The sequence below is a fragment of the Macaca mulatta genome, chromosome 11, assembly GCF_049350105.2.
Source record: "Macaca mulatta isolate MMU2019108-1 chromosome 11, T2T-MMU8v2.0, whole genome shotgun sequence".
Classification (NCBI taxonomy): domain Eukaryota; kingdom Metazoa; phylum Chordata; class Mammalia; order Primates; family Cercopithecidae; genus Macaca; species Macaca mulatta.
This window is the reverse complement of record NC_133416.1, coordinates 114,204,493-114,231,362: the sequence shown is the minus strand read 5'-3', so window position 1 is coordinate 114,231,362 and position 26,870 is coordinate 114,204,493. Positions and strand designations below refer to the sequence as shown.

At 36.8% G+C, this 26,870-nt stretch overlaps 1 protein-coding gene across 3 annotated transcripts in view; it reads left to right on the top strand.

Moving 5' to 3' along the window:
- CRY1 (cryptochrome circadian regulator 1) overlaps window positions 1–26,870 on the top strand; it is a 106,486-nt gene that overhangs the window by 65,309 nt on the left and 14,307 nt on the right. For all 3 annotated transcript variants that reach the window (XM_015152645.3, NM_001194159.2, XM_077952590.1), the window contains 2 exon segments: window positions 7,342–7,450; window positions 23,863–24,005. In XM_015152645.3, coding sequence (XP_015008131.1) covers window positions 7,342–7,450; window positions 23,863–24,005 — 252 coding nt within the window.

Here is a 26,870-nt window from a genome sequence, read left to right as displayed (position 1 = left end):
TTTTTTTTTTTTGAGGCAAGATCTCACTCTGTCGCCCAGGCTGGAGTACAGTGTGCAATGGCATGATCACAGCCAGCTCAGTGCAGCCTCAACCTCCCAGGCTCAATTGATCCTCCTGCCTCAGCCCACCCCAAGTAGCTAGGACTACAGGCATGCGCCACCATGCCTGGCTAGTTTTTTTTGTATTTTTTGTGGAGATGAGGTCTCCCTATGTTGCTCAGGCTGGTCTCGAACTCCTGCGCTCAAGCGATCCACCCACCTTGGCCTCCCAAAAGTGCTGGGGTTACAGGCATGAGCCACTGTGTCCGGAAGGTGCTAGTGGAATTAGTAAGGAGAGGCCAAGAATGGAAGATTTCTTTCAGTACTCACAGTAATCCCTCAAAATAAATAGTTGTCTCTAGGTGCCATAGTGTGCATGCACGTAGTTCCAGCTATTCAGGAACCGAGATGGGAGGATCACTTGATTCCAGGAATTTGAGACCAGCCCGGGCAACATAATGAGACCCTATCTCTAAAATAAATAAGTAAATAAAATAGTTTTTCTGAGTTTCACATAAATTTCAAATGTTCTTCCAGATGTTTAATGTAAGTGAAAAACTTATTCATAGTGTTCTGAACCTAGAGACTAAGTCTTTATGTATAAACAGTAGGGTTTTTTAAACACAATTTTAACATACACTGAGTTTTCCTGGAATGCATTTATCACCTATATAAATAAAGGAAATATTGTACTTTGCTTTTTTTCTGAACTTTACTGTCTTGGTCAATATTTAAGAAAATCGCATCACCAAAGACAGTATCACTCATGGTGTATGGTGTTTGAGTCACTAGTAACACAACTGTATTAGTCTGTTTTATAGCTGTTAAATTTAAAATGATTCTATATGTAGGTGTGGACATTGAGTTTTAATTCATTGTCTCCTTATATCGTGCTCATGTATTTACCTCTAGAAGTACATGTTATTTCTTTTTAAAATATAAATGACTTTTCTTTAATTTCTCCTGTATGTTTCAATTAAAGCATTATATTAATGCTTTAAAATTGTGTGTATGGATATGTTATATTATCTAGGTCTTTTATTTCAGGATTTAAAAGAGGGCATTGCAAAATATTAGTTATAAAAAGTGATACAGGTCTACTGGTTTATGGCTTTTAGAGTCTGGCAAATGCAAAATTTGCTTTTAAAAGATATATTTCATCTTTATTGAACATTAAACTCTTATCTTCAGGGAGAATGTGTATCACAAATATCCAGACAATTTAAATAGAATTAAGTTAGATGAAAACACTAAAAATTTGTTACAAACCAGAAAAAAGAGCATATGTAAACTTTATTAAATTTACACAGACACAAATTGTTATATTTTTTAAATCTCTAATAAAATATAACAGACTGGTTAATGACTGAGAATCTCCATTTTTTTTCTTTGTGATAGTGTATACAGAACTTTAATTTTTTTCTACATTTAACTCTTGTTTTATGTGGATAATAAGGTTATTCTTGTAGTTTTAGTGATTTTAGTTTATATTCTTTGCATCAGTTCTTTGGGGTCAGCAATGAGTTGTTCTTGTTTAGATACTGTAAGTGTAGTTTTTGTTGCTGAGTGTGTAAGATATATTTTACAAACTAGCATACGGAACCACATGGCTTTACTCTGGTATAATACATGTTAGTTCTTAATGCCTTGTTTTCAGCAGCAATAGGATTATGTTGTATCTTACCATTGCCTTTTTTGGACTGTTTCATAGACAGAACTAGAAATTCTAGTTATATAAAGCTGTTCTAGCACAGACTGGAAAGTAGGTCATTGTGACGGAGTATACTAAACCGTCCACTGGTTGCTATAGCAATGACCTACTTTAGGAAAATATTTCTGTTGATTCATGCTGAAGTCATCTTTTGGAAGTGGTATAAGGAAGCTTACTGCATATAATTTTTAAAATAATAGCAATAGATAGTGATCTCTGGAGGAAAAAAACATCCTTAAAATGTTTAAAGTGAAGAAATATATTTTGTCACCTAGTATCTCTTCAATTTATTTTAAAGTGGTGCATTCAGTATTGTAATTAAATAATATGAGGACTGTGCTTCTATGTAGGCAGTATAGTTATATGAAGGGATGTAATGTAGTAAGTTTTACTATCATTTGGTCTACTTAAAAAGCAATCTGTTGTATGTAGTTAATAGCATTATTAACTGAGCCTTCAAATGCGTGTAGTTCAAGAAAATAATATATATGCCAAATTGGAGAAGGTATGAAAGTATGTTCCTATTAAGATGATATCGTATGTATTTTCAGTGGAATATATTAAAAATAAATCATTCATTCAATATTGAGCGTCCCAGAGCACATGCATTTCTATTACATTAAGGTTGAACTTGGTGTGTTCCTTGGAACACACTGAATCTGAACTCTAACAGATCTAATCCTTTTTCCAGTTAAGGGTAGAGGATTGAGCATTAGATTTTGTATAGTTTTGAAGTAACATTATTTATTCAGCATTAAAAAGAAATCACACCCATCACTGAGTTGATACTTTGAACCTGGGCTGTTGGAGGTATTATCAAGGAAAAATTATATGCTTAGAGATTAGTTGAGTCTTAATTGCATTGTACTTTGTTTTATAATATTCATAGTCACATTGACCTTGCTACTGGGAAAGGTTTCCTTGAAATCGTAGTTCAAAGTCACATTCAGATGAAGTTATGAGTTCAAAGTAATTCTATATACAGGTATAGGCATCCAGCTAATTCATGTTTTCTTTTGTCATGCCCAAGTATTTACACATAGAAATGCATGGGGTGTTTCTTTAAAAAAAAACAAAAAACAGGAATTATTCTCAAGGGAAAATAACAACTTCTGTTTGATACATAGCTATCATGTACTAGAGACTCTACTAGGTGATTTTATGAGGCTTCTAATCCTTTTAGCAGTTATACAAGACCCCTACTACGTCATTTAATCCTGTTTCTAATCTTTTCAACAAATTATACAAGGCATGTAATGAGATTTATTTGCCAAATATAGAAACCAAAATAGAGGTTAAGAAAACTGTAGTTAGAGGGCCTGATGGCTCATGTCTGTAATCCCAGCACTCAGGGAGGCTGAGGCAGGTGGATCACCTGAGGTCAGGAGTTCAAGACCAGCCTGGCCAACATGGTGAAACCCTATCTCTACTAAAAATACAAAAATAATTAGCCAGGTGTGGTGGCATACTGCTGTAATCCCAGCCACTTGGGAGGCTGAGGCACAAGAATTGCCTGAACCTGGGAGGTGGAGGCAGTGAGCTGAGATCGTGCCACTGCACTCCAACCTGGGTGACAGAACAAGACCCTGTCTCAGAAAGAGAGAGAGGGGGAGAGACTGACTTAATTTGAAATCCATCAGGAGGAGGTTTTATTTTATATATATATAAAATATATTATTTATTTTATATATATGTATATATTATATAGAGGTAAAATTTTTTCATCCTCTGAAGGACGTCATGCACCTCAGAGGTTCAGAAGATATAGAAGTGACTTTCAGCTAGAAGATTTAAGGTTAATGGGATATGAACTTAAAGGGATGGGAATTGGGAAAGGTACTACAAGCCAAGGAAAGGGCCAGGAGATTGAATGTGTGGTGAAAGAGAAGTTTGATTTGGTGTGAGAAAGGGGTGTGAGGTAGGAAATCATCCTAGAACCCTAGGTTAGTAGCCAAGCAAAATAATTTGTTGTGTATTGTATAAGGATTGAGTCACTGAAAACCTTTGTATAGGAAAGTGTGCCTCATGAAGATTTGGAATTGCGTATAAAATGAATTAGAACGGAGAGAGATTGTTAGTAGGCAGATCTATTTTAAGGCATTGCAGTAAATACAAGCAAGAGATAATATGAACTAGAATTATTGTAGCAAAAATAGAAGTGAAAAGGAAGGAGAACACTAAAAAGTAATAGTATATAATTGTACTTACTGTGGTCAGGCACTATTCTAAGAGCTTCACATAGTTAATTTATTTAATTCTCACGAACAATGCTATGAGACAGGTCCTATTACTGTCCCAATTTTACAGATGAGGAGACTAGATAGGACTTTTCAGGATTGATTTAAGGATAGTAATTTGTTGATAGACTTGTTAAATTATAGGACGTCTGTGCAATGGAGTACTATGAAACTATGAAAATTGGTGCTGTAGAAGTATGTCCATTGCCTCGAAAAGATATTCACCATATATTAAACCAGAAACATATATAGCATATCTCATTTTTCTTCTACTTTGAAGAAATGTATGCTAATTATCAATTTTTAACTTTTTTATGAAGTTAAAAAAATGTGTTTGTTTCTCTCTTTCTCACTCCTATCTCAAACCCCCACTTCCTAAGGGGGAGGTATGATTAATAGTTTGGTAAGTATTTTTCCAATTATTTTCTTGTGCACATATAAACAAAAGTAGATACATGCAATGTAAATTTTATTTTATCAAAGTAATATATGCAAGTAGTTTTAAAAGCTTTATAACAAAGAATAGCATCATAGTGTGTTCTACTTTAGCCTTCTCTTTTGCTTTTCTTCTCAGATCTTTTCTACTTAAAATATTTGATTACAAAGTACCTATATTATTTTTTAAGTTCTTCTATTTTTTAAATCTATGTAACTTTTATGTGAAATGAGAGATGTAAATTATATCTGTGGAAGAAGAACACCATACTTCAATACAGCTTTTAGTCCTTTGTTTCCTGAAGTACCAAAACAAAATTCTTAGGTTTCAAAACTTTTCCCATTGCACCACATTACTTTAGTCCATATCATTCTGTGCATTTGTTTGGTTCATATAATGTTTATTAAGGCCAGGCCTGTGATGGTTCATGCCTGTAATCCCAGCCCTTCGGGAGGCTGAGGTGGGAGGACGACTTGAGGCCAGGAGTTCAAGACCAGCTTGGACAACGTGGGGAGACCCCCACCTCTACAAAAACTACAAAAATTAGCTGGGCATGGTGGCATATGTCTGTGGTCCCAGTCGCTCTAGAGTCTTAGGTGGGAGAAGTCAAGGCTGCAGTGACCCATGATTGCACCACTGCATTCCAGCCTTAGCAACAGAGCACAATCCTGTCTCAAAAAAAAAAAAAAAAAGTTTATTAAAGGCATTAAGAATGCTTATTCAGCCTATTAAGAAAGGGAAAGGTTATTAATTATCAGTCATACTTAATTCTTCATTTTATGAATTAATCATGTCCTTTGGGTTTATTTTCTTTTCCCATCTTACTGTCATTGAACTCTTGTACCACATAGAATCGTTTTGACCAAAAAGTTGAACATGGAGAACTCTTGCTGTTCTCAGTTCTTCCTCATTTCTGGTGGGGAAGATTTTGAAACTAATGTTGCAACAGAGATTAGGGGATTATTATTGCCTTAGATTACCCCTCCAGGACATTTAAGTTTTGTACTGTTTCAATTTAAGAAAACTTAAAATTGCTAGTTCTTTCAACTTCTTAATTTTTGATCCGTGTAAAAACTTTTTCATCTTTGTTCTGTCTAGTAACTCCTCTTGCCAAGCAAATACATAAAATTAGATGCTTCCCAACAAACGTTTATTACCAGACATGATAAATTATTCATAGTTGGAGATAATTTTATTAAACTCCGATGCTTTTATATCACTATCCATCTAACAACAACAGTCTTCTCCCCTGAAGTATTTGTACATTGGTAGTGGGTGGGTTAAGATGGGGATCAGGTGTTGGGGAGGTGACTACAAACCAAGGCAGAAAAGGGATGTGATAAAATATAAATGTGGGGATAGAAAGGATTGCCTCCTACTTGGAAACCCATGAGATTTCTTAAGGTGAAATGGTGGGATGTCTTTAACATCCTCATAAAAATATAGCACTGTGACTCTTCAAGCTGTGCTCCTAAAGAGGAAGATGGTGCTCCTAAAGAGGAAGAAGTGTCAGACCTGATTAGTGTATTTATGTCACTAATAACTACAGTTGTAAAAAATCAACAAGACTTATTTAGTGAAACGATGGGATCGGAATCGGTTAAGAGAACAAAATGATCTAGACCGAGCAACTTTTTAGAACAATCTGTCCAGTAGAACTTTCTGCAATGATGGAAATGTTCTGTAGCTATACTGTTCAGTATGGTAGCCACCAGCGATACATGTGGCTGTTGAGGACTTGAAATGTGGCAAGTGTGACTAAGGAACTGATTTTTAAATTTAACTAACTTAAATTTAAATGGCTACATGTGGCTTTTGGTTACCATATTAGATAGTACACTTCTAGAATATGCATTTCCCTGCTTCTTAATCACTCCTCTTCACAAGTAAGACATAATCACTATTCTGAAAGACCATGTGGCCTGTGGAAAAGACAGATAAATACTTAACCTTAAGATCAAGAACATAAAAGAAGCAAAATAGGAAATAAGATATGTCCAGCTGAAAAGAACAGAATCTAGATGAAAATTAGTATGAGTCAAATAATAAGATTGGACCTTCCATGGGTGATATCTCTTTTAAATTTGCTCTTGGGGAATGTTCCATTTCTTCACAACAGAAGATGCAAAGTAAGCAGTCTCCTGGTACTGTCCCAGAATTTTCCTAGATGTCTGCCATGTGTAAGCCTTTTTACTACTTACTTCATTGAAAAAAGCTATAATCTCCACCCCAGCTCCATGAAACCTTTTCTTATTTTTATAAGTTAATCTGGCATTTTCTACACTCAGAGAATTAATAACCACATAATTTGGCATCTACTTATTATTAGTTTCTTTTTTAATAAATTAGAAACTTGAAAATGGGCATTATGATTTCAATCTCTTAAACGATTACAATATTACAGAAAAGTACTCATATTCTTTTTTTTTTTTTTGTCCCCTCAGATTCCTTTTTACCATGATATTCTTATTCACTTGCTTATTCATTATATAGGATGTTTCTGGTTTTTTCCCCCCAGTAGCAGATATTCTAGATTTTTCAAGTTTTCCTTTCTATATGAAAAGCCATTTTCGTGTAGAAAGTATTTCATCAAGTTTAAATAATGAAACCAATTTCTTTAATTGCTTTGATACTTCTTTATATGTTTTTATGTTCACAAATTAAATTTTTGCTAAGTCACTTTTATTTAATGAAAATTAGTGATTTTATTCAGTATTTCATTAAAATACTAGGTAATTTGTGCTGTAATTAAAAAATATATATTAGTATGGTTTTTGGAAAAAGTAATTTATATATCAATAAGAGGTAATAAGATGATAGGTTGGCATTTCAACTTTTAGAATAACATGATTTTGTAATAATTTATGTCTTCTAAATATATATTTTTAATAATTTAAATAATATTTTCTTCTCTCTAGATTTTTGCTTCAGTGTCTTGAGGATCTTGATGCCAATCTACGAAAATTAAACTCCCGTCTGTTTGTGATTCGTGGACAACCAGCAGATGTGTTTCCCAGGCTTTTCAAGGTAATTTGAAAAATATTTGCATAAAACAATATTTTCTCAGAGAATATTACATATTTGGTAAATAAGGTTTTTTGGCTAATTTAAGGTGTAGAGAATATAAGTATTTTCAGGTAAAATTTTTGTGGGTTTTTTTTTCTTTAATGAAAAAGCTACACGTGGTAAAAATCAGACGGTGGGAAAATAGTTTACAATGAAAAGTTCAATCTTTCTTCTACCTTAAACTGCTAGTTCCCCTCCCAGAAGCAACAACTACTACCAGTTTCTTATGTATCCAATTCCAGTTTATTGTGTATCCAATTAGAAATATTTTTTGCATAAAAAAAGAATTTTTGTGTGTGTGTGCATATTACACACACACACACACACACACATATCCATGTGTTTGTGTCTGTGTTACTATCCCCTTTGTTAAAAGTTGAAATGACACACGATACACGCCATTCTCTGCCATGCTTTATTCACATATCCATATAGAAGTTGTTCCATATCATTTCCTCAGTCTTTCAGGTGACTTCATAGTATTCCATTTTGTAGATGGCTATAATTTTTTAAACTAGCTTTCTACTGAACGTTTAATTATTTTCTCTGTAGGCCTTTTGTTAATACAAATGCCAGTGAACATACTTGTCCACATTTATGAATCTTTGCTCACATGGGCCAGTACATTTGTGAGATAATTCTTAGAAGACTTTCTGGGTCAAAGGGTTGTAACAATGGACATTTTACCAATAATACAGAACGTGTAGTGCTTTTTTTTTTTTTCTTTTTTTGAGATGGAGTCTCGCTCTTATCGCCCAGGCTAGAGTGCAGTGGTGCGATCTCGGCTCACTGCAACGTCTGCCTCCTGGGTTCAAGTGATTCTTTTGCCTCAGCCTCCTGAGTAGCTGGGATTGCCGGCGCATGCCACCATGCCTGGCTAATTTTGTACTTTTAGTAGAGACAGGGTTTCACCATGTTGATCAGGCTGGTCTCAAACTCCTGACCTCAGGTGATCCACCTGCCTCGAACTCCCAAAGTGCTGGGGTAACAGGTGTGAGTCACCGTGCCTGGCACTGTAGTGCTTTTTAAAAAACTTAGTAGGAGCTTAAAAATCTTTAAAAATGTTTAAAATACCTATTATTTTTTTCTTCCCATTTTTCGAAATGAAAAAAATTAGGCCTAGAGAGTAAATGAGTTGCCCAAAATCATACAACTAGCTCATGGAAATGCCCAGACCAGAAACTGAGTTTCCTCATTGCCCTTTTTATATTCATCTCTTCCTGTTTATTACTGTATTAGTCCATTCTCACATTGCTGCAAAGAAATATCTGAGACTGGGTAATTTATAAAGAAAAGAGATTTAATTGGCTCACGATTCTGCAGGCTGTACAGGAAGCATAGTGGCTTCTGGGAAGGCCTCAGGAAACTTACAGTCATGGTGGAAGGTGAAGGGGAAGTGAGAACTTCACATGGCCAGAGCAGGAGGAAGAGAGAAGAAGTGGGGAGGTGCCACACTTAAAAAAAAAAGAACAGATCTTGCAAGCACTCACTCACAATCAGAGCACCAAGGGGGGAAATCTGCCCCCATGATCCAATCACCTCCCACCAGGCCCCACTTCCAACACTGGGGATTATAATTCAACTTGAGATTTGGGTGAGAACATAGATTCCAAACCATATCAACTATTAGACTTTATAAATGTGTATCTGCTTTTTCTTGAAGCATTTGATTCATCAGATTTTGAAATAGCAATGTTTCTATTTGTATTTCTTAATGTAGAAGGGAACAGCTCCTTTCTGTGAATGAGAAGATCAATCCCCAGTGCTGGGAATCAAATTAACATTACTTAGCCCTTTTTTTTTTTTTTTTTTTTGCTTGTATGAAAGACACATTTAATGTTAGTGAAAATTTACATTCATTAAAGAGTGTTCACAACTGTAATACATCAACTTAGAATTTAACCTATGTATTTGGGAGAGTTCTAACAAGAAAGCATATCAGAAGCAATGATAATAATTTATCAGCAACTCGTGTGTAAGAGTGTGTGTGGATAATTGTTTCAACCCTATCTCTAAATCTGTTTGGTATAAATAAAATGAATCCTAAGTGGAGTTGCCTTTTTTTGTTTGGGGCCAGGGAGACAGAGTTTCGCTCTGTTGCCCCGCTTATAGTGCAGTGGTGCCATCGTAGCTCATTGCAGCCTCAAACTCCTGGGCTCAGGTGATCCTAGGACTACAGAATTGAATAGCTAAGACTGCAGTTGTATACCACCATACTCGGCTAATTTTTTTTTTTTTTTTTTTTTTGGTAGTCTTGCTGTGTTGCCCAGGCTAGTCTCAATCTTCTAGCCTCAGACAATCTTCCTCCCTCAACCTCCTAAAGCATTGGGATTACAGGCATGAGCCATAGCACCTAACCCTAGTTACTTTAAAATAATAAAATTCTTATTTACTTGTTTTGAACCAACGTTTTTCAAACCAGCGAGTGTTCTTTGTTTTGAGATTTCTTCTGCCTAGAATAGCACATTATTGGGCCAAACTATCTTCTGTATTTAAATGATGTCCTATCTTATCAATTTGGCAGAGGGTTTCCACATGGGCCATAATATACAAATACATGAACACATACATATACATATAGTACTTATTATTTTATTCTGATTTTTTCTTTAGCTGCATATAGTAGTCTGTATAAAATGCCATTTATGAAAACTTCCTTTTAGATTTATTTACCATATCTAGAGCCATAGAGGGAATTAATTCCTTTTTTATTGAATTAATGTTTTGATTTTTACTTTTTGCTTATAGGTTCAACATGCATGTGTCTTTTTTTTTAGGAAAAAAAGGCTGAAAGGATATACAATTAAAAGCATATCATCCCCCACCTTCACCCTAACCATCAGAACCACAGTTTCTCTGAGGGAGAAGATTCTTCTGTCATTAACTAGCTGAGTCACTTAATTAGTGTCTCAGGTCTTAATATGATTCTAGTACAGGAAGTAGTGGGATTTTTAATAGGTAATTAATCTGGTTTTCCACATTGGAGGTAAGACTAGTTTAGACCTGGTAACAGTGCCCTTAGTTAATTGGGATAGTTGTGGCAGTGGCTCCAGTACTGATATCTCCCCTAGTATGTATCTTTCTTCTGTGTCATTCACTCAATTTATTCTGTTTATAAGGAGTAGATTCAGGAATGGGTCAGAACATTTTTATACACACATAAGTAAACACATATATATCTAATAAACTATCATCATTTTTTCTGGCGTTTTTTTACTTAGTTTTTTTTCTAAGTTAAACTTTGACTTAATATAGGCTAACAAGGTGACTTTTTCTAGGCCCTGCAGAAACTTCTAATAAGGAGTTTAAATTATTGGTTTTAGAGACTAGGTGCATAATTAATATCTAGATTTTTAAAAAACATTCTCATATCTATTTCTTTTTTTTGATTATTTCTGTTTTTTATTTTTTTTGAGAGAGAGTCTCGCTCTGTTGCCTGGGCTGGAGTGCGGTAGTGCTGTCTTGGCTCACTGCAACCTTTGCCTTCCAGGCTCAAGCCATTCTTGTGTCTCAGCCACCCAAGTAGCTAAGATTATAGACATGCACCACCATACCTTGCTAATTTTTGTATTCTTAGCAGAGAAAGGGTTTCACCAGTTGACCAGGCTGGTCTTAAACTCCTGGCTTCAGGATCCAGGAGTCTCCACCCGCCTTGGCCTCCCAAAGTGCTGGGATTACGGGCATGAGCCACTGTGCCCGGCCTCATTATATCTAAGAAACAGAGACACATGGCTAAAGTCTATAGATGGCCACACTGAAGCATTATAAAATGTTTTGTTCAAAATCACAGAATAAAAGAACATATAAAGCCACCATTTTTCAACAGTAAAATTTATATTATGCTTTTTTAAGTTACTTTGGATCTTGCTTTATTAATTCATGACACATACTTGATAGAATGTATTCAACAGATACTAATTGAGTGCCTGCTATATACAAGGCTGTGTCCGAGGTACTGGAGATACAGTAGTGAAACAAACAAAAAATTTCTATCTTCATGGTGCTTACACTGTAGTGGAAGGAGACAGATGGTAAACAAATAAGTAAATGTACAATGTCAGGTGGTGATGCGTGCTATAGAGAAGAGTAAAATGTGGGATAGTAAATGTCAAGGTGAGGGAAAGTTAGTTACTTTATGTGGAATCATAGAAGGCCTCACTGATAAGGTGACATTTGAGCAAACATGAAAGGAGTGAGCCATGCATCTGGGGTGTGGTATATCATATCCACAATATTTTGCAGCTCTTTCCTTCAAAAGGTAGCATTTATTTCCCTACCCCCTTTAACCTGACTTGCCCTTATAACTTGTTTTAACCAAGTGTCAAAGAAGACATTGTGAATTCTAAATCCTAGGCCTTAAGCGACCTTTCAACTTCTACTTTTCCCCTCTTAGGATGCTCCATCTATCATGTAAGAAAGCCTGGGGTAGAATATCTAACTTTGGGAGGCCACATACAGAGATTGGACCAAACAACAGCCAACATCAAAGTCTGAGATGTGTGTTTGACTATCTTAGGCACTCCAGCCCCAGCCAGGCTGCCAGTGAATTACAGCCTCATGAGCAGATCCAAGTGAAACCAATAAAAGAACTATCCAGTTACCTGACAGAATTTTGAGAATTAATAATTCCACTAAGCTAACTGAAACATGGGGAAGGAGCATGGAAGGCAGAGGAAACAGCAGTTAGCAAAGGCCTTGAAGTAGACATGTGCATGATTTGTTTAGGGAACAACAAGAAGGCCAGTGTCTAGGGCACAGTGAGTGAAAAGAAGAAATGGCGTCAGAGAGGTGGCTGGAAGCCAGATCATAGGGCTCTATAATCATGTTAGGAACTTCAGCCTTTACTCGGACTGAAGTGGATGCCATTGGAGAGTTTTGAGTAGAAGAGTGACATGATTTAACTCATGATTTAAAAGAATTTCTCTGACTGTTTGTGGAGAATACACAGGGGGTTGAAAGTATTGTAGAGGAAGAAGCAGAAAGATCAGTTAGGAAGCCATGGCAGTTACTTAGGAATAAGATGATGATGACCAGGACCAGGGTAGCTATAGAGGTGTTGAGAAGTGGTAGGGTTTTGGATATATTTTTTAAATAGAGGCTATAAGGTTTGCCTGTATGAGATATATGAGAGTCAAGGATGACTCTTAAGTTTTTAGCCTGGACACATGGTAGGATGGATTCCCATTTAATGGAATAACAAAGACTATGGAGGAACAAGTTTAAGGGAAAAATAAGGAGTTCGTTTTATAAATTTTAAATTTGGGATGCCTTTTAGGCATCTTAGTGTACATGTTGAGAAGGCATTCAAGTCTAGTGCTCAGGGAGAAGTCTGGACTAAATTTAGGACTCTTCAGTATATAAATAGTAGTTTAGACCCTAAGACTAGAGTTATGAAACAGAAGGAAAGGATGATGGATGGATGGATGGAAATTTTTAGAGTTTTACTTCTTTGTATTTGGATTATTTTCTGAGGTAGCTTAACATTTTTATGTAATTATACTGTTTAATTTACTGTCAATTTGAAAATAAATGCCTTCTCCTAGGACATATGTGCTTTACAACTTTTAGTTTTACTATCAAATTTTACATTTCTTAATTATTTTCACAGTATATTAATTATGACTTCAGAACTTTTTTTTTAATTGTTTGGGAGTTCTATTTCTTTTGTTTTGTTTTTGTTTTTGTTTTTTGAAACCAAGTGTCACTTTGTCACTCAGACTAGAGTGCAGTGGCACAATCTCAGCTCACTGCAACCTCCACCTCCTGGGTTCAAGTGATTCTCATGCCTCAGACTCCTGAGTAGCTGGGACTACAGGAGTGTGCCACTGTGCCCAGCTAATTTTTGTATTTTTAGTAGAGATGAGGTTTCACCATGTTGGCCAGGCTGGTCTCGAACTCCTGACCTTAAGTGGTCTGCCTGCTTTGGCCTCCCAAAGTGCTGAGATTACAGGTGTGAGCCACCACGCCAAGCCAAGAACTTTATATTCATTTAGTTGTTCATACTCCTTTCTGATTAACGAGTAATTGTAATACACAAAAATAGATACAAATATTAGTGCTTAAAATTGCCAAGTGCTTGAGCCTAGGAGTTTGAGACCAGCCTGGGCAACATAGTGAGACTCTGTCTCTACAGAAAATTTTAAAAATTAGCTGGGCATGGTAGCCTACACCTGTACTCCTAGCTACTCCAGTGGCTGAGGTAGGAGGATCACTTGAGCCTGCAAAGTTGAGACTGCAATGAGCTGAGATCATGCCACTCTAATCCAGCCTGGACAACAGAGCAAGACCCTCTCTAAAAAAAAAATTGCAAAGTGAATATCCAGTTACTCAAATGAAAATATGTTGGTGCTATTTGCAGTCTTACTGTTAAATCCAAGTATTGAAATTTAAAGGTAACTACGTGTTGCTTAAAATAAAAACCTGCTCTTACAAGGAGATAAGCCTGGACAACATGCTGAGACCCCATTTCTACAAAAATTTTTTAAAATTAGCTGTGTGTGGTGGTGCTTGCCTGTGGTCCTGGCTACTCAGGAGGCTGAGGTGGGAGGATCACTTCAACCCAGGAGGTTAATGCTGCAGTGAGCCATATTCATGCCACTGCACTCCAGCCTGGGCAACAGAGCGAGACCCTGTCTCAAAAAAAAAAGAAAAAAAAAAAGAAGAGTAGCTAGGGACTTCCATCTCTGGTTAAGATGTAAAAACTCACAATAGATCATTGTTTCCCATATTAACAATGAGATGAAAGTGAATATGACACAGAATTATAGAGGTTTTTTTTTTTTTTTTTTTTCTCTTATTTTGTTTGAACCCATTAGAGAATTGAGAAAACGAAGTCTCTAAAAGGCTGGGCATGATGGCTCACGCCTGTAATCCCAACACTTTGGGAGGCCGAGGCTGGCAGATCACAAGGTTGGTAGCGCAAGACCAGCCTGACCAACATGGTGAAACCCTGTCTCTACTAAAAATACAAAAATTAGCTAGTCATGGTGGTGCACACCCATAATCCCAGCTACTCAGGAGGCTGAGGCAGGAGAATCGCTTGAACCCAGGAGGTTGCAGTGAGCTGAGATTGCACCACTGCACTCCAGCCTGCGCGACAGAGTAAGGCTCTGTCTCAAAAAAAAAAAAAAAGAAAAGAAACACAAAATATATATATATATTGACACACCAGGTTATATTCTAATGCTACACCATTCTATATAAGGTACTTGAGCATCTATGAATTTTGGTATCCACAGGGGGTCCTGGAACCAATTTCTTGCAGATAAAGGGAAGACTGTATATCAAAATTTACAGAATTCAGCTAAAGCAGTGCTTAGAGGAAAATTAATATTTTTTCTAATATAATATTTCAATATTATATTAGAAAAGGAAAAATCAAGAACTAAGTTTCTACCTTAAAGATAGAAAAAGAACACTTTAAACCAATAGTAGGTAGTAAAAAGAAAACAAAAAATAAAGAGGAATGGGAATCAGTGAAATAGAAAACAATAAAGAAAATCGGTATACATTAATTAGTTTATTATTTCTTAGCACCAAACCTACCTTGCCCTACTGTGTGATACTGGAGCTGGACACTGTAAACATTTCTCCTTTGCCAGCTGGCTAGATATTAAGCTTTATCAAAAGACATTGTTGGTGGTGCTCTGCAAGGTCACAGCAGGAGAGAACTTTTCTTCTTGATATACTTGTGCTTTTTTCCCCTGGGCCAGCAGATGAGTATGCAGGAGGGTCAGTAGCATTCACCTCAGCAGCCCTTCTGAACCAGCTGCAGCCTACATACACCCTCTGGTGAATTTCTGTGTAAGCCTACTTATATCCGCTGATAAGTTTCTATGCCACCTGGTGGACAGCTTCTACAGATCACCTCCAGTTAGCCCATACCTGCCAGGAAGTTTCCCAGCCAACCAGCAGGTTATTGGTATGAAACAGTTTTGGTCACTGCCCTCTGGTAAGTTTCTTTACAGGGAAGGTTGTGTGTTCCTGTGGCAGCACGGACCCGTGAATTTCAGTGACTTAGTGGAAGGGAGCTTTTGTTAAGTTTTTTTATTCATTCCTTGCTTATTTTCCCTCCCCATAGAGGTGGCAGCTGCTTTCTGCAGTTGGTACTTTTGAACACCTTAGAGCAGTACCATCCAACAGAAAGCATGTTAAATTTAAAATTTTCTAATAGCCACTTTAAAAAAGTAAAAAGAAACAGGTGAAATTAATTTTAATGATTTATTCAGCACAGTATATCTAAAATATTCTATATAAAAGGAGTTTTAAAAAAATATGAAGTTCTTGAAATCTTGTGTGTATTTTACACTTCCAGCTCATCTTAATGCCAGCTAGTCACATTTCAGTGCTCAGAAGCCACACGTGGCCTAGTGGCTACTACCTGCCATACTGAAGTGTAGCCTTATCTCCTGTTTTATTCCTTGTCATTGTTGACCACCTTTTAGTAGCTAACAATTACAATTCTTGATACAGGCATACCTGGCAGATGTTACAAGTTTGGTTCCAGACCACCACAATAAAGTAAATATTGCAATAAAGCAGACATCACAATAAAGCAAGTCACAATTTTTTTTGTTTTTCAGTGCATATATATAAAAATTTTCTTTATACTATATTGTAGTCTTTTCTGTGTACAGTAGCATTATGACTAAAAAAATACACACCTTAATTAAAGATATTTTGTTGCTAAAAAATGCTAGTGATCATTTAAGCCTTCAGCAAGTCATAATCTTTTGCTGGTGGAGGTTCTTGCCTCGATGCTGATGACTACTGGCTCATCAGCATAGTGGTTGCTGATGATTGGGGTGGCTATTGCAATTTCTTAAGACAGTAATGAAATTTGCCACATCAATTGACTTCCTTTCACCAAAGATTTCTCTATAGCATGCAATGCTGTTTGACAGCATTTTACCCACAGTACAACTTTGAAAATTGGAGTCAGTCCTCTCAAACCCTGCCACTGCTTCATCAACTAAATTTGTGCAATATCCTAAATCCTTTGTTATCATTTTGTTGATGTTCACAGCATCTTCACCAGGAGGAGATTCCATTTCAGGAAACCACTTTCTTGCTCATCCATAGAAAGCAGCCCTCATCCATTCAAGTTTTATCATGAGATTGCAGTAATTCAGTCACATCCTCAGGCTCCACTTCTAGTTTTAGTTCTATTGCTATTTCTACCACATTTGTAGTTCCTTCCTCCACGGAAGTCTTGAAACCCTTAGAGTCATCCATGAGGACTGGAATCAACTTCTTCCAAATTGCTGTTAATGTTGATATTTTAACCTCCTCCCATGAATCACAAATGTTCTTATTGGCATCTAGAATGGTGAATCCTTTCCAAAGGTTTTCAGTTTACTTTGCTCAGACCATCAAAAGAATCACTGTCTATGGCAGCTATAGCCTTACAAAATGTGTTTCTTAATAAAACTTGAAAGTCAGAATTACTCTTTGATCCATGGACTGCAGAACTGATGTTATATTGGTAGGAATGAAAACAATGTTAATCTCCCTAATACATCTCCATTGGAACTTTTGGATGACCAAGTGCATTGTCTGTGAGCAGTGATATTTTTAAAGGAGTCTTTCTTTCTGAGCAGTAGGTCTCAACGGAGAGCTTAAAATATTTATAAACCATGCTGTAAACACATGTGCTGTCATCTAGGCTTTGTTGTTCCATTTAAAGAGCACAGGCAGAGTAGATTTAGCATAATTCTCAAGGGCCCGAGGAGTTTTAGAATGGGCAATGAGAATTGGCTTCAACATAAAGTCACCAGCTACATTAGCCCCTCACAAAAAAGTCAGCCTGTCCTTTGAAGCTTTGAAGTTAGACGTTGACTTTTTCTTCTTTTTTTATTTTTGAGACGAAGTCTTCCTCTGTCACTCACGCTGCAGTGCAGTGGCACAATCTTGACTCACTGCAGCCTTCGCCTCCTGGGCTCAAGTGATTCTCCTGTCTCAGCCTCCTGAGTAGCTTGGACTGCAGGTGTGCCCCACCATGCCCGGCTAATTTTTGTATTTTTAGTAGAGACAGGGTTTCACCATGTTGGCCAGACTAGTCTCAAACCCCTGACCTCAAGCGTCTGCTTGCCTCAGCTTCCCAAAGTGCTGGGATTACAGGCATGAACCACCGCGCCTGACCTGGCATTGACTTGGCATTGACTTTTTCTCTCTAGCTGTGAAAGTCTTAGATGACATCTTCTTCCAATAGAAGGCTACTTCATCAACACTGAAAATCTGTAGTTTAGTATAGCCACCTTAATTCATTATCTTAGATTAGACAGATCTGGTTAACTTGCTATAGCTTCTCCACCCAGCACTTGCTGCTTCACTTTGTACTTTTAGGTTACGGAGACAGCTTCTTTGCTTAAACCTTATGAACCAACCTCTGCTAGCTTCCAACTTTCCTTCTGCAGCTTCCTCACTTCTCTCAGCCTTCACAGAATCGAAGAGACTTAGGGCCTTTCTCTGGATTAGGCTGTGCTTTAAGGGAGTATTGTATCTGGTTTGATATTCTATCCAGATCCCTAAAGTTGTCTCCATATCACCATTAAGGCTGCTTTGTTTTTTTATGATTCATGTGTTCATTGGAGTAGCACTTTTAATTTCCTTCAAGAACTTTACCTTTGCGTAGATATCTTGGCTAACTGTTTGGTGCAAATGGCCTAGCTTTTGGCCTGTCTCAGCTTTCTTTCTTGTTTTTTTGTTTGTTTGAGACAGAGTCTCGCCCTGTTGCCCAAGCTGGAGTTCAATGGCTCTATCTTGGCTCACTGCAACCTGTAATCCCAGGTTGGGATTACAGGCACACGCCACCATGCCCGTTTTTTTTGTTTGTTTGTTTTAGTAGAGATGGGGTTTTACCATGTTGGCCAGGCTGGTCTGAACTCCTGACCTCGTGATCCGCCCGCCTCAGCCTCCCAAAGTGCTAGGATTACAGGCGTGAGCCACCGTGCCCAGCCTGGCCTGTCTCAGCTTTCAACATGCCATCCTCACTAAGCTGATTTCTAGCTTTTGGTTGAAAGTGAGAGATGTGTGACTCTTTGTTTCACTTGAACACTTAGAGGCCCCTGTAGGGTTACTAATTGGCCTAATTTCAATATTGCTATGTCTCAGGGAATAAGGAACTGAGGAAAGGGAGAGAGAGATGGGGGAGAGGCTGGTTGGAGCAGACAGACCACGCTACATTTATCAATTAAGTTCACCTTCTTTTATGGGTGCAGTTCATGGCACCCCAAAACAATTACAATAGAAACATCAGAGATCTCTGATAAAAGCTGAGTGTAGTGGCTGTGGTACCTGTAGTGCCAGCTACTCAGGAGGCTGAAATGGGAGGATCACTTGAGGCCAGAAGTTCAAGACCGGCCTGGGTGATACAGTAAAACCACATCTCTTAAAAAAAAAAGAGAAGAGATCACAGGTCATCATAGCAGACGTAATAATGAAAAAGTTTGAAATACTGTGAGAATTGATAAAACGTGTCACAGAGACACAGGTGAGCACATGCTGTTGGGAAAATGACACCAATAGACTTGCTTAGTGCAGGGTTGCCATTAGCCTTTGATTTGTAAAATGTACAATACCTGAGAAGTGCCATAAAGCAAAGCACAATAAAATGAGTTGCTCTTGTAAATTTTTCATGTTCAAATTACTGATGTGATTTTTGTCTCCTGTTAGCAAAGCCAAAAGCTCATTCTTTGAAAACATTAATAAAATTGATAAACTCTTAACAATACTGATTAGGACAAAAAAGAAAGAAAATACAAGTTACCTATTATCAGGAATAAGAAAGAGGACATCACTAGAGATTCTCCAAACTTTAAAAGCATAGTAAAGAATATTGTAATCACTATAATGCCAATAAATTATACATCTGAGATGAAATGTAAAAAGTTCTTGAAAAGTATAACTTACTAGAACTCTTATAAGAAGAAAAAGAAAACCTGAATAACCCTATACCTCTTAAAGAAATTGAATTTATAATTAAAAACCTTCCCATAAATAAACTCCAAGCCCTTAGATGGCTTTATTTTGAATTTTGTCACATATTTAAGAAGGAAATATTTCCTTCTTAAACTCTTTCAGAAAACAAGATTGAGATTACTTCCCAACTCATTTTATGAGAACAGCATAATCCTGCTACCAAAACCTGACAAGGAAAGTTTAGGAAAAAATTAAAAGTATAGCCAAGTGCCCCCCATAAACAAAGACTCAGAAATCACTAAATTGAATCTAGCAATATTTTTTATTTAAAAAAAGTTTTTTTGTAAAGACACTATGTAGTCTCATTATGTTACCTTGGCTGAGCTCGAACTCCTGTGCTCAAGCCATCCTCCCATGTTGACTTTCCAAAATGCTGGAATTACAGGTATGAGCCACCACACCTGGCCGTGAACCTGGCTCTGTGTGTGTGTGTGTGTGTGTGTGTGTGTGTATAAATTTTTTTTTTTTTTTTGAGATGGAGTATCGCTGTTGCCCAGGCTGGAGTGTGGTGGTGCAATCTTGGCTCATTACAACCTCCACCTCTCAGGTTCAAGCAGTTCTCCTGCCTCAGCCCCCTGAGTAGCTGGAATTACAGGCACCCACCACCATGTCTGTCTAATTGTTGTATTTTTATTGGAGACGGGGTTTCACCGTGTTGCCCAGAGTGGTCTCAAACTCCTGAGCTCAGGCTGTCCTCCTAAGGAGGACAGCCTGGAGGAGCAAAGGTACATCTTACATGGTGGCAGGCAAGAGAGTGTGTGTAGGGGAACTGCCCTTTAAAAAACCATTAGACCTGGTGAGACTTATTCATTGTCATGAGAACAGCGCAGGCAAAACCCGCCCCCATGATTCAGTTACCTCCCACTGGGTCCCTCCCATGACATGTGGGGATTATGGGAGCTACAATTCAAAATGAGATTTGGGTGGGGACACAGCCAAACCATATCAAGTGCTAAATAGCAATTTGATAAAGGAAGTCTACAAAAAAACACAAAATCATACTTAAAGGTGAAACACTGAATGCTTTCTACCCAAGATAGGAAAAAACAAGGATATTTGCTTTTATAGCTTACTTGAAGTCTAACCAGTGCAGTCATGGAAGGCAGAGTGTGGATTATTAGCTTACCACCTCACACCCCATCCCTGTATTCTCTATCATAGCATTTTTTCCCCTAAAAGTTATGTATTAATTTACCTCTGTATTGCCACTCATTTTCAATAAGCTCCAGGAGAGGGGCTTCTAGCGTAGTATCTGTCATATAATTAGGATTACAATAAATATTTAGTGTATTAATGAATACATTTAATGTTTAGGAAACTTTCTCTTCCCTAGATTTTCATTTTTCTTGTGGAGAGATGTTCACTAATTTATCCCCAGGGAAGGAAAAGTGAATGATCTCATTGGTGAGTTTAGGAGAAGGAGCTGGGCTAGTTTAGCTCAGACGTTTCCTTTTCTTTTAGTTGTAGAGAACACACATTGTATTCTCCTCTTCTATGTAATACGTTTTATAGGGAAAGACCACACTGCAGGGAGGTGCTGCTTATGATTGAGTAGGTGAATCTGTTTGATTCAGCAGTGAAATAGTATTAGCAAGTTTACCTGTCCTGAATTCTACAATTTTCTACATTTCAGCTTTGCTAATAATATGGCTGATATTTTTATCTTTAGCCCCCGGGCTTACGTGACTGAACTCAAGAAGGAAAAGGGGCAGGAAGTGTTATTTATTGACTCACCTCAGTATTTACTACCTAAGATTTAAAATAATATTTTTCAAAAAATAGTATTAAATTGTACTAGGCACATTGGCTCTCGTCTGTAATCACAGCATGTTGGGAGGCTGAGGCAGGAGGATCTCTTGAGGCCAGGATTTTGAGACTAGCTTGGGCAATATAGTGAGACCCTGTCTTTACAAAAAAAAATTAAGTTAGCTGGGTATAGTGGTGCATGCCTGTAGTCCTTGCTACTCGGGAGGTTGAGGTGGGAGAACTGCTCAAGTCCAGGAGTCTGAGGTTGCAATGAGCTATGATTTGCACCATTGCATTCCAGCTTGGGCAACAGAGTGGGACCCTAACTCATTAAAAAAAAAAGAAGAAAAGAAAAAGAATTGCTGTCATTCATTGAGGGCTTGCTATGCACTGTGCTCTGTTCTAAACACTTTATGTGCGTTATGTTATGTAATTCTTTAGCAACCCAATAATATGGTTAATGTTTTCACTTTACTGTAGCATATACTTACATAGGGTTTATTATGTGTCAGGCACTGTCTCTGCACCTTACTTATTCTACCCATTTTATAGACTAGGAAACAGGTATGGAGAGTTTAGCAGCTTGCCTAAGTAGTTGAGCCAGTCTTTCAACTTAGGAAGTCTAACTTATTAGATCCTGTGTTTTTAAACTATTCTATACCACCTCACTATAAAACAAATAAATAGAATGCTTTTCTATTCTCATCTTAATTTTATTTTTAAATTTCAAAAATAGAAAGTTTATACTAACAAATCTGAGCAATGCTGCAGAATGTAAAAGTTATTTACACACTCAAATTTTATTCCTGAAAGTCAACAGCCCTTAATTTCTTGATGTGCACTCTTCAGGACTTTTAAGAACGGAAAAAATTTTTAATGAGATACTATTTTTTTTCCTAGTAGTTTAGCAGACATTTAAAAACAATTACTGGCTGGGCATGGTGGCTCACGCCTGTAATTCCTGCACTTTGGGAGGCCGAGGTAGATGGATATCAGGAGTTTGAAACCAGCCTGGCCAACGTAGCGAAACGCCATCTCTACTGAAAATATAAAAATTAGCTAGTTGTGGTGGTGTGTGCCTTTAATCCCAGCTACTCAGGAGGCTGAGGCAGGCTTGAACCTGGGAGGCGGAGGTTGCAGTGAGCCGAGATCATGCCACTGCACTTCCGCCTGAGTGACAAAGTGAGACGTCATCTTAAAAAACAAAAAACAAAAAATGATTGCTAATACATATTATTGGCAAGTGTGTGGAGATCAAGCACTTAGGTGCACTGCTGATGGGAATGTAAATTTGTACAGTCTTTCGGGTACCTTAATTTGACAGCCTATCAGAATTTTGAATGTGCTTATCTTTGATCTATCAGTTGTTTTCCAAGGGATTATTTCTAGGAAAAAATTGGATAAATACCCTAAAATTTGTAAGATGTATGCATAAAGGTAAAGATATATACTGTAAAGTTTATAATAGCAATTTTTTTTTTTTTTGAGATGGAGCCTCACTCCTGTCGCTCATGTTGGAGTGCGGTGGCACAATCTCAGCTCACTGAAACCTCCACCTCCTGGTTCAAGTGATTCTACTTCCTCAGCCTGCCCAGTAGCTGGGAGATTACAGGCATGTGCCACCACACCCAGCTAATGTTTTTATTTTTAGTAGAGATAGGGTTTCACCATGTTGGCCAGACTGGTCTTGAACTCCTGACCTCAGGTGATCCACCCACCTCAGCCTCCCAAAGTGCTAGGATTACAGTTTTGAGCCACCGCACCCAGCCTAGAATAGCAGTCTTTTTTAACCCACCATTGAAACAGCCCTTGTCTAATCAGGAGGTGTTTGGTGAATTATATAGTATGTTACCATATAGGCAGTTAAACAATGGTAGAACTTTTTCTTTATGAGATAAATCAGAATAGACTTAGAATTTAAAAAAAAAAAATTATGCTTAAGAAAAATCAACTAATTCCTTTAAGTCACAGTTTCCTCATTTAAAATCAGTGTAAAGAGATGTACAGAACTTACTAATATAGCTCCTGATAATAAGTAACTGCTATTATTATTACCATCTCCAAATTTTTCAGTTAACATTTTTTAGTAATCAGAAAGAAAATATTTACACACACACACACACACACACACACACTCACACACGACCTCAGCCAGGCAGCTTATACCATATCAACTATCAAAAGTTTGTCAAAGATCAGGTCTTAGACTCAACAGACATAAATTCAGGTGGTCTGGCTCTCTGTGAACTCTGGCAAATCCCTAAGTTTTAAAAATAAACCAAAATGGAAATACTAACCAAAGTGCCAAACTCTGAGTGTTGTTTTGAGGCTCGAATGAAATAATGTAAGTATGAGTAATTTGAAAAAGTAAAGTGTTCTACAAACACATTTAGTGTAAGAGCTGGTTTTAAGCATATTGCTTTGCTAGATTGTCTGTTGCCTAGCATAAAGCCTGGAATCTAATGGGTTATGCATTTGTTACTTACGTATTTTTTAATTGATAAATTGTTTACTTTTTCCTGCATATTCAAAGTTTGATTTATGTATAATCATTTGATATGTAGATTTTCAGCTTTTTCACTTTTTGTTATGATAGAAAAAATAACTATTAAAATTGGTGTACATTGTTCCCCCTTCTGTTACTTTAGGAATGGAACATTACTAAACTTTCAATTGAGTATGATTCTGAGCCCTTTGGAAAGGAACGAGATGCAGCTATTAAGAAACTGGCAACTGAAGCTGGAGTAGAAGTCATTGTAAGAATTTCACATACATTGTATGACCTAGACAAGTGAGTTTTTTTTTTTTTTTTTTTACTGTGAGAAAATGCATGTAACATAATATTTACCATCTTAACCATTTTTAAGTATATAGTTCAGTGATATTAACTACATAGATAAGTTTTTAACTGAGGTTTGTGAAGTAGAAATGATAGCGTGTACTTCATAGAGTTTTGGGAGAATTAAGTGAACATATGTCAAATCCTTAGCATTTTATTTAGCCGCTATTGACCTAATGACAGGTCTCAGCATTTCTATTTCAAAACTATTATGGATTAAGACTGTTACAGAATTTTCCTTGACTACTCTTAACTCAGCCTCCTGTGGTCTTGCCTTTCTGGGCTCTTAGCATTATCAATTTTATAGTTATACATAGTTATAAATTGCCTTGACATATTTTGTATGCTTGTTTAATGTTATCTTATTTCATGTATATCTATCTTGTCTATCTGGATTTTAAATCCAGATACAAATTGGATGTAATATAACATTGCATAGCTGTAGTCCTCTGAACAATAGCATAATAGAATATTTCTCAAAGTGTATTTCTTCAGACACCAGTCCTTGGTGATGCTTTGTCCCACAGAAATTCTGTGGTCAAACTTAAATTTAGGGAGTATTGTATGCTATGAGTCTTAGAGGTCTATAAAACTTGTTAACTTTTTAAACTTTTGGCATACCATTGTCCTTTTAAGTACTGAAATCTTATAATTTATTTACCTTTTAAATCATTTTACTTTTTTAGTAATTTATAGATTTTATCAAGTTAGTAAAACAAATTCTGTAACATGACAAACTAGTTGATTTGATTTCACATTTTAAATGTATCAAAAAATCATGATTTGATTCACACAAAGGTCTTACTTGATGCTAAGCTAGAATTCATGTATCTTTTGATAATAATCTTGCCTTAGAGCTCACCAATTTGCTTAACTTTAGGGAGCTCATAGCAAGGAGGGGGCAAAACAGGATAAAAACAGTTGCTTCTAGGTGGGAGACTCAGTGTTATGCATAAAATTAAGTGTTTAGGCCAGGCGTGATAACTCATGCCTGTAATCCTAGCACTTTGGGAGGCTGAGGCAGGTGGATCACGAGGTCAGGAGTTCAAGACCAGCCTGGCCAAAATGGTGAAACCCCATCTCTACTAAAAATACAAAAATTAGCTGGATGTGGTGGCAGGCGCCTGTAATCCCAGCTATTTGGGAGGCTGAGGTAGGAGAATCACTTGAACCCAGGAAGCAGAGGTTGCAGTGAGCCAAGATAGTGCCACTGCATTCCAGCCTGGGCAACAGAGCAAGACTCCATCTCAAAAAAGAAAAATTAAGTGTTTATTGGATTGAATGTGAATATTTACTATATGTAATCTATCATATTAAAATGTAACATATAGAAAATGTTTTGTCCTAAGATTCTCATTTTGCTACTGTTGTGTAATTAACAATGTCCTCAGTAGTATTATTGTAGTATCATTACATTCAGCAAAATTCATTGCAACCCTATGAATAAATTCAAAATACACAAAAGCAAAATTTACTTAAACAGGATATCTTTTTATGGTGATTGCTTTCTGTATTACTTTCTGTATGTATCTGTAGTTGATACATCACTGCGTATTATATAATGAAAAATATCCTAAAATACACTAGACAACCTTGATTTGCCATTTATCAGTTATGTGACCTTGACTAGTTTACTTAACTCTCCTGGTAGGCCTGTTTTCACATCTGTATAATGATGAAGTTAGATTTCATTTGTCATTTTTTATTAAGGCCAAATGCTAAGCAAATGGCCATAGTGAAAAAGAGTAGTTATTCCAAAATAGTGTCTAAACTTAATCTAAACTACCATTGGCAAAGCTAGTTATTTTTTTAAATTAATACTTGATTGAGGTAATTAGTGATCAGAAGTAAATAAAAAGATACTTAAATTTAAATAACTTGAAATTTCGGGGCTTATGTGTTCTAAGTATGTGACATAGATACATATGCTAACATCTCTAATGAAGGCGTGAGTACAATAGAAAATAGGAAGTAATTGTTACCCCAGTAATATAGAATCCAAATTTGTAAAATTTGCTGAAGGAAATAGGGTAATTGTATTAGTCCGTTTTCACTCTGCTGATAAAGACATACCCTAGACTGGGCAATTTACAAAAGAAAGAGGTTTAATGGACTTACAGTTCCACATGGCTTGGAAGGCCTCACAATCATGGTGGAAGGCAAGGAGGAGCAAGTCATGTCTTACATGGATGGCAGCAGGCAAGGAGGGAACTTGTGCAGGGAAACTCCCCCTTTTAAATACTATCAGATCTTGTGAGACTTACTCACTATCATGAGAACAGCATGGGAAAGACCTGCTCCCATGATTCAGTTACCTCCCACAGGGTCCCTCCCATGACATGTGGGAATTGTGGGCGTTACAACTCAAGATGAGATTTTGGTGGGGGCACAGCCAAACCCTATCAGGAATGTAGGTCCAAGAATACAAAGTAGAAGTTATGTAAGATGAACAACGCTAGAGGTCTAGTGTACAGAGTAAGGATATTAGTTAATAAAATTGTCTTTTATTTGGAGTTTTTATCAAATAAGTAGATTTTAGCTGCTTTTGTCACACATACAAAAAAGTAACTATATGAGATTATAAATATGTTAATCTGCTTCACTATAGTAACCATTTTACTGCCTACATGTATCCCATAATGTGTTGTAAACTCACATATATACAATACAATTTATTTTTCCTAAATGAGACCTGCTGATTACTCTTTCATATAATTATCAACCTGGTTTAGTTTTTATTGATGATTGACATTCTTTGAGCTGGGCCATAACATGTTTTTCATATGTCTCTGTGTATTAACTTTTTGTAATTACCTT